At 41.7% G+C, this 8928-nt stretch overlaps 1 protein-coding gene across 7 annotated transcripts in view; it reads right to left on the bottom strand.

The window, feature by feature from the left end:
* Nucleotides 1–66: 66 nt before the first annotated feature.
* Nucleotides 67–8928, bottom strand: part of mag (myelin associated glycoprotein) — an 18182-nt gene continuing 9320 nt past the window's right edge. Inside the window, exons 1-10 of one of the 7 annotated variants that reach the window (XM_045709176.2) lie at nt 8329–8501; nt 8149–8228; nt 7008–7376; nt 5657–5740; nt 2464–2775; nt 1715–1981; nt 1447–1543; nt 1304–1322; nt 902–991; nt 67–734 (exon numbers count right to left, since the gene is read on the bottom strand). In XM_045709176.2, the coding sequence (XP_045565132.2) occupies nt 651–734; nt 902–991; nt 1304–1322; nt 1447–1543; nt 1715–1981; nt 2464–2775; nt 5657–5740; nt 7008–7376; nt 8149–8191 (1365 nt within the window). In that variant the 5' untranslated portion in view covers nt 8192–8228; nt 8329–8501 and the 3' untranslated portion in view covers nt 67–650. 7 annotated transcript variants of the gene reach the window in all.

Genomic DNA, 8928 nt, shown 5'->3' with positions numbered 1-8928 from the left:
TTCTTTCCTGTTCATTGATGGAGGCAATGGAATGTGTGGAATTTCAAGAGAGAAAACACGGTAGAATGGCATTAACAGATTTATCCGACTGATTACCACACAACCCACAATCCCCTGCATGGTTTAACATCCTTTACAGAGAAGACGACAGCAATACACTGATGATGCTCAACCACAAACCAAAATCCTTCAAGAACAATTTAGTACTATTTTAGGAAATACAACTATCAGTGCATAAAGCATTGCATTAATCCAGATACACAGTCTTACACATTGAGATGTAAATACATAGCTCACAGGGGCAACACAGAGGCATTATGCCCATTGAGTTTATCCATTTGTACACTGAAAATACAGAAGTTATGGTTCATCTTACGCATGAATCCAAAGATATCCAATTTGGCCATCAATGCCCCCTTTTTTTAAAAATCAGGTGCATGACGCCTCTGAATCATTTTGAACTCTTTCAGGCGAAGTACAGTAGCAGAGGTGATGACATTCAGAAAACATCAGGTTAAAATATATAATATCATGTCTTTTGTGACTAAAAATGATATAGTATAATCCGAAGCAAAAGATACAAGATGATCATTTTCCATACGAAAGCTAAAATGAAAAGGTCAAATCTGGAGCTGTTTTGCCATGTGGTTTCAGGGCGCAGCTATTTCACTTCTTCTGCCAATTCCATTGGGGTTTTCATGAGCGTGAGCTTTACCTGGGGCAGCCCTAGTCATCTGTCAGAGGAAAACATTGTGTATGGACACACAAACACATTTATGATTTTTAACTGTACCTTATTCAAATGAATCCTCACACATAACAGTTAGCTTAAATACCTAAAAACTCAAACTTGGTATTTTGTTGTTTTGAGTTTATATTTGAGGTTTTTCTTCATAGTCACCTGGAGTTCGTCATAGTCAGAGCTGGTGCTGGCGATCCTTAGGTTGGTGTATGTGTTGTCCGCTTTCCCTGAGAGGGAGAGCTCGATCTGCTAAAATTTTGAGGATAAATCATTTCATGTAAACAGAGGAGTCATATTACCCAACAGAGGTAGCAATACTATATAATATTTAATACGAAATAGGAGTATTAGCGTTACACGTTTTATACAAAGCCCCAGTAAATTTTGTCAAAGACGCAACATGTATAATAGTCATACTGAGAATTGTTAAAGTTTTGACGTGGAATTTAACACATCAAACTCTGAGTATCAAACCGCGTCATCAACTGCCAATGTCTTAAAATTGCTCAGTGGTTGAGGTTGGTTAAACAGAATATTATGAAATGAAAATGTTCCTCTTACTTTCAGTCTTCTGGAGAGACTTAATAGGGAAGGAAAAGGGGGAACTTGGGTTAGAACAAAGAGGATTGGAACAGTCCTTCAAGAAATCTATTATATAAATCTATTCCTAAACTCGATGGGCATGACTACGTAAACAATGATACCTTTTATATTTATACACATCCACGGTGACGGTCAGAACATAAAGCAACACCATCACTCCACAGATGATGTAGGGGGCCATCTTAAAAAATTGGTCACCTGAAAACAATCGGAATAGAACATGTGTTTTTAAAGTTAATTTGTTGTCCATTTGTCTTGAGTGTTATCCACAACAGCACTTTTCAACAAATCAAATGGCACTCTATTTCGTATAGTGCACTATTAGGTCAAACGTAGTGCGCTATTCATAAAGTGAACAAAATGGCTTACTTTCGAACTCCAGAGGCATGGCCTTTGACCTCTGTGATCCGTTCTGGTTGTGGGCCTCACAGAGGTAGAGCCCGCTGTCCGCCTTGCTGACCAGGAGGACTAGTGTCTGCCCATTGGCCTTCCAGGTCACCTGCCCACTGATGTCTTTGTACCAGGAGTAGCGCTCCACCGGTGGGTTGGCATCACTCTGGCAGGTCAGGGTCACTGCCCTACCCTCAGGCACAGGCCCTGTTGGGTTGGACAGGGCTACAGTGTTTTTAGGGGCATCTGGAAGACAAAATCCACACAGTTAATTCAACTTCCTGTGAAGTATACAAGCTCATTTTGATTTGAAATATTAAACACCAATTCCCACGGGGAACGTTCGTCATGTGAGCGTCAACAAGCGTGCGAATGATAGAAATATAACGTATTGAAGTGAATGAGAGAAAACAGAAAAAAATACAAATTATTAGTGTCATTTTGAAGTCTCACTAGTGAGCTGGAAGGTTGCCATAGTACTGAGAACTTGATCTCGAAAGCACTATTGAGAAGATACACATACAGTGTACAGTATGAGGATGGGAAGAATCCTTGCACAGGTATGATTAGCTTAATCACTGCCTATTATCTGCTAATTCATGTCTAACCAGTTCGTTTGTTATGCCCTGTGCTCTTTAATACTGTTAGCACTTAACAGTTAAATCACTAAACATGTTTAAACACAGAATAAGGAGATTACACTACTGTTTATGGTTGTGGTCTCTCACACAGAACATTGAGGGTCAGGTTCCCCTGAGTCGTCTTGGTGGTGCCCCCTGGCTGCAGTGTGTAGCGGGCAGAGCATTTGACCATCAGCCCGTGATGGGGGAGGGAGGCGGTAAAGGTCAGGGTGGAGATCATGGTCATGAGCCCATCTATACCCTCCTGTAGCTGGCTCTCAACACTTCCACCCAGCCCAGAGGTCCAGGTCAGGGAGGGTGGCAATGTAGGGCAAGGGGCGGGGGCAGAGCAGCTCAGTGTACCCTGCTCCCCCTCTATGATGTTGCCCATAGGGATCAGTTGGGGTCTGGGTGGGGTGACTGGGTGGATGAAGATATGTGGGAGAAAGGGTGATATTGAATCAATAACATGACAGAAAGTGGCCTGGGTATAGCTCAATGGCATGCCGTGTGGGGCAACCAGGTTGAAACTAACTTTGCTAACAATATCACTTTCATGTTGAGTATTTGATTCTAGGGGCTCGATTCAATCAGATCCGCTTTAGCCGACACCCGCAAACGGTTGTTTTGGTGATTTCTGAGGTGGAATAGTTCAAATCCACAAATGGATCCTTGCGTTACCTTATCTGGGACACTGAATTGGACCACCCGATTTCACAATTCGACAAATCCCATGCAGACACATTAGAAGTAGGCAGTTCTGAAAATGTTGCCTCATTGTTGACTTTCAACTGCATAAATAAGGAGAACGTAACCAGGTGGCTTTTGTTGGCTATAGCCCATTTAGTTTAATGATATTACTTGAGAGTAATTATTTCTATCATCGATAGAGCCTACACTTTCTATCACTGTTTTGAACTTCTAAAGTGGTAGGGATAATAAGGAAGGAAGTGGTTTGTGACACACAAGAGCAGCCACTCACCAATTTGTCAGCTCTTACCGCAGTCACATGTCCAACACCACCAAAACATCCATTATGCGGATGTCGGCCAACACGCGTTAACGCTCCATCTGACTGGATCGAGCCCTATGTTTGCTGTTAGTATTCATAAGAGTTCAATCTAGTCATTTTGTTAGAATGTTTAGCCCTAAGGGTATAATTCAATTGGAAATCATATACAGTGCATTCGGAAAGTATTCAGACCCCTTGACTTTTCCTACATTTTGTTATGTTACAGCCTTATTCTAAAATGGATTAAATTGTTTTTTTTCCCTCATCAATCTACACACAATACCCCATAATGACAAAGAAAAAACACGTTTTTAAAAATGTTAGTAAATTTATTACAAATAAAAAAACGTAAATATCACATTTACATGAGTATTCAGACCCTTTACTCAGATCTTCGTTGAAGCACCTTTGGCAGAGATTACAGCCTTGAGTCTTCTTGGGTATGACACTACAAGCTTGGCACACCAGTATTTGGGGAATTTCTCCCATTCTTCTCTGCAGATCCTCTCAAGCTCTGTCAGGTTGGATGGGGAATGTTGCTGCACAGCTATTTTGCACAGCTGTGTGTTTAGGGTCATTGTCCGGTTGGAAGGTGAACCTTCACCCCAGGTTGAGGTCCTGAGCGCTCTGGAGCAGGTTTTCATCAAGGATCTCTCTGTACTTTCCCTTGATCCTGACTAGTATCCCAGTCCCTGCCGCTGAAAAACATCCCCACAGCAGATGCTGCCACCACCATGCTTCACAGGAGGGATGGTGCCAGGTTTCCTCCAGACGTGACGCTTGGAATTCAGTCCAAAGAGTTCAATCTTGGTTTCATCAGACCAGATAATATTGTTTCTCATGGTCTGAGAGTATTTGGGTGCCTCTTGGCAAACTCCAAGCGGGCTGTCATGTGCCTTTTACTGAGGAGTGGCTTTCGTCTGGCAACTCTACCACAAAGGCATGATTGGTGGAGCACTGCAGAGATTGTTGTCCTTCTGGAAGGTTCTCCCATCTCCACAGAGAAACTCTGGAGCTCTGTCAGAGTGACCATCGGGTTCTTGGTCACCTCCCTGACCAAGGAAGTATCACGTTTCAGGTATGACCCAGATGCAGACAGTGTCAAAGTAACAAAAGTTTATTTCTAAATACAGGGGCAGGCAAACGACAGGTCAAAGGCAGGCAAGGGTCAGTAATCCAGAGAAGATGCAATGGGTCCAGAACAGCAGGCATTCTCAGGGTCAGGGCAGGCAGGGGTCAATAATCCAGTGAGGTGGGGCAAGGCATAGAACGGCAGGCAGGCTCAGGGTCAGGGCAGGCAGAAGGGTCAAAACCAGGAAGACTAAGAAACAGGAGCAAGAAACAGACAGGAGCAGGGGAACAAATGCTGGTAGGTTTCACAAACAAAACGAACCGGCAACAGACAAACAGAGAACACAGGTATAAATACACAGGGGATAATGGGGAAGATGGGCGACACCTGGAGGGGGGTGGAGACAAGCACAAAGACAGGTGAAACAGATCAGGGTGTGACAGGAAGAGTCTTGGTGGTTCCAAACTTATTCCATTTAAGAATGATGGAGGCCACTGTGTTCTTGGGGACCTTTAATGCTCCAGAAATGTTTTAGTACCCTTCCCCAGTTCTTTGCCTCGACACAATCCAGTCTCTGAGCTCTACGGACAATTAATTCGACCTCAAGGCTTGGTTTTTGCTCTGACATGCACTGTCAACTTGGGACCTTATATAGACAGGTGTGTGCTTTTCAAAATAATTTCCAATCAATAGAGTTTACCACAGGTGGAATCCAATCAAGTTGTAGAAACATCTCAAGGATGATTAATGGAAACAGGATGAACCTGAGCTCAAATTCGAGTCTCATAGCAAACGGTCTGAATACTTGTATAAATACGGAATTTCTAAAATCCTGTTTTTGCTTTGTCATTATGGGCAGGGGCGAAAATCTGATATCAACTTTGGAGGGGACAATTACATTAAATTTTCTCAAGAGCAATTCCTGAGCGTGACACCAAAAGTAGTGCTGTAACACATAGCCTACATTGTAATATGGTAAATGTATATTGAGGAACCAAAGAAATAAGGTGTTTGCCGTACTCCTAACTACCGGTACCCAAAACTACACAACTAATTACAACAGCACTACCATTGCCTTTAACAAATCTTAGTTCAGTCACCAGTTTAAGTTGAGAGTGGGGGTATCCATGGCATTTTCCAATTATGTTCCTATTTTACAAGTCAAAAAAATGGAGAACCTTTCATAATGTTGCCAAACAAAGACTCAACAAACTTACCTGAGACTCCCTGTCTCTGCCAGTCTGTCCCTGCATATCTGTCCCCAACTCTGCTGTCTGTGTGCCATCTGTTGCCTGCTCTGCCTAATGACATCATTGTGAAACATTTCCATTAGAATTTCATTTCTTTCTTATGAACATTGTATCAACTAGTCTTGGAGATATTAGGCTACTCGGGTTCTTACTTTGCGTTTTGGTGTACTGAAAAATACTCTGATGTCCGTCTTTTATTTTTCTGCCATTTTTCTACCTGGCTGGCTGGCTGGCTACACACACACACAGTGTGTAGGTTATTTACAGTAGGAGATGGGCTTCTATCATCTTCTATCATTCTATTTGGGCTTCGATCTAAAAGGTAGCTAGCAAATGTGAAACAGATTAAAATGACAAGAGTTGACAGCTGTATGAGTTCACCATTTACACAACATATGCTGCAACCTTTTATAATTTTAATAGTTTGTTTCATATTGGCTGGCTTCCAACAATAGCTGAATTTGCAAAGCTAGCGAGCACCAATTCCGTTTCAATGGTGTTTGCTATAATCTTTGCTACCCGGGTTAAATAAAGGTGAAATAAAATAAATAAATAAAAGTTCCCTTGTGACAATTTAGCTTTTGCAACGAGACCATTAAATATATTTAAGACAATGGTAGAAGAGAGTGTAGTTCTGTTCAGTTTGGACTTCAGTTTATCGCTAACCTTATCGCAGGGACTTTGAAGCACTAACTTACATCATCTGCATGATGATCTTGGAATAAATTGACGATAGCAAAGATTCCATCTTTGACGAGGCCACATAAATGGAATAGGTACTAGCTAGCGTAATAGTTAATATTTGCGCGCTAGCTCTGCATATTCAGCTAGTGTGTGTGCGCGATTGACTGGATTAACCTCACGTCAGTTACGTTCATTGAGTGCCTTTCAGACAGTAGACACGACCCCTCTGTTACCTTGCCAACTAAGGAACTGGCAGTGGATCAAACCATTGTGAGGCAAAGGGTGGGGGGGTCGCAATCTTTTGAAACTTAAAAACGCGCTATTAAGTGTCTATAATCAGCACAATTGCTTTCATTGCGTATTATTAATATTATTTAAATTACATAGTTATGTTTCAGTGATATATTGGGGGGGACAAATCATATTTTTCCAAGGATGGGGGGGTCGTGTCCCCCCCGTCCCCCCCGGGATTTCCGCCCCTGATTATGGGGTATTGTATGTAGATTGATGAGGGGAAAAAAATATATAATCCATTTTAGAATAAGGCTGTAATGGGACAAAATGTGGCAAAAGTGAAGGGAGCTGAATACTTTCCGAAGGCACTGTATTTCTTAGGAAAGGTAAAATGCAGTACCTGTATGATTGATATTTACACCTGGTAGAAAGCTATACTTGAGGGGATTTGTTCCAGCACATTCCAGCCTAAAGATATACGTGTCATCATATCCTGCAGAGAAACTGTTGAAAATAGTGGTGCAGTTCTTGTTCAACAGATTTCCCAACATCACTCCCTTGATGATGTTCTTGGCATCCGTTTGGGCTGAGTGGAAAACGATATTTCCCCATTCTGAATGTTTCTTCCAAAGCCCATGGAGTGTGCAGTTTTTCAAGGGAGCATCAAACTCGGCAGGGATCTGGAATCTACATGGGACCATTAGGCAGGATCCACCAACAGCCACAATGCTTTGGGGCATCCACAGACTCCACTGTTGGCAGAGAGCACCTGGAGAACACCGCACCATCAACAAACACTGAACCGCAAAACCTGGACTCAGGGATAGACGTAACATTGTAAACATAAAATCTGTCTGCCTTCATTTAGTATGATATGTTACGAATTACAATTCGTTTATGATATATCACGCATTTCAATTTGTATAGTATGTTAAGAATTTGCAAAATGTATGATATGCTACGAATTCCACTTTGCTGTGCAAATGTTAGCTACAGTTGGTGGCTATGTGGGGTTAGGGTTAAAATTACGGTTGAAGTTAGGGTTAGGTGTTAGGGGTTAGTTTTAGGGGAAGGTTTAGCTAACAGGCTAAGTACTACTGTAAGTAGTTGCAAAGTTGCTATTTCGTTAAAATGCTAAAGTTGTCCGTGATTTGATTAAAAAATGAGACCTTTGGGTTGCTAGACGTTCACCTCTACCCATCCTCCCCGACCAACCTCCCTCCTTCCTTTCGTTTTTTTTGGCATTAATAACCTTCTGTCTTATATTACGTTTGGTATGGTTACATATCATACTAATTTGAGTGTCACAGATTTACGTTTATTATATTACGTCTAGTCTATGAGACCAGGCTGAACAGCAAAACAAATTTCTCTACACACACACACACACGAAGATTTATCAATCTCACACACATTTGTTCAAACGTACAAGCACACATTGCAGAGTTGTTATCAGTAAAATGTCAGTAAAATTGTCAGTAAGTCTAAGTGTGTACCAGTTAAGAGGGACGTACAGTAAGCACAATTAGGGAGAAACTGACCTTTCAACAGAAAAATGGTGAAAGCAATAAACCACAGACCCATCTGTGATGTTGAGGTGCCTTTCACAGTAACAATACACCTCAAATAAACATAGAGACAGAAAAATACTGTGTTTATTGTGTAATGCTTCTGAGATACTCTAAATGTGTCTTTTAGATTAAATTAGGAAAAGGCCTTACCTGTGACTGAATAATAGAGATCATGGATATTGAGATGACAGATATATCCAAAATGGCACAGGGTGTTCAATCAAAGCAAGAAGCTGTCTTTTCTTTTATATGCATTGTGAAATAAAGGGAAATCCAAACCCTGTTTGCTTAATGCTGAACCAATGACAAACATCAGAATAAAGAGGATGTTTGCTACAGTTGATGGAACATTGGAACATTTGCAATTGGTTGCAACATTCTGACAGGACATCTCTGACTTCTCTATTGTAATAAGGCACAACGTGATGACTTGACACAGTCTGCCACCGGAGTGCAACATCCCCTTGTAGGAGCCACCAAAACTATCAGGGGCCTGAGGCATCCTGCAGATAGCTTTTATAAAGCTCTGTATACAGTCGTGCAGTACATGCATCAGTAAGACAGCTATTGGTACATTTGGAAAGTGATATACTCTAACTAATCATAAAGTCATAATTTATTACTATTGATTTTGGGCGCATTCGCCTCATTCTGGGTGTGTCTGTTGGCTGAACATAGAGAATACAGGCAGGAAGTGGACACTAGGTGTCACGGCTGTCGGAAGGATCGGACCAAAGTGCAGCATGGTTG

Source organism: Salmo salar, chromosome 27, assembly GCF_965601325.2.
Source record: "Salmo salar chromosome 27, fSalSal1, whole genome shotgun sequence".
In the NCBI taxonomy this organism is placed as follows: domain Eukaryota; kingdom Metazoa; phylum Chordata; class Actinopteri; order Salmoniformes; family Salmonidae; genus Salmo; species Salmo salar.
This window is presented reverse-complemented; position numbering and strand designations above follow the sequence as displayed.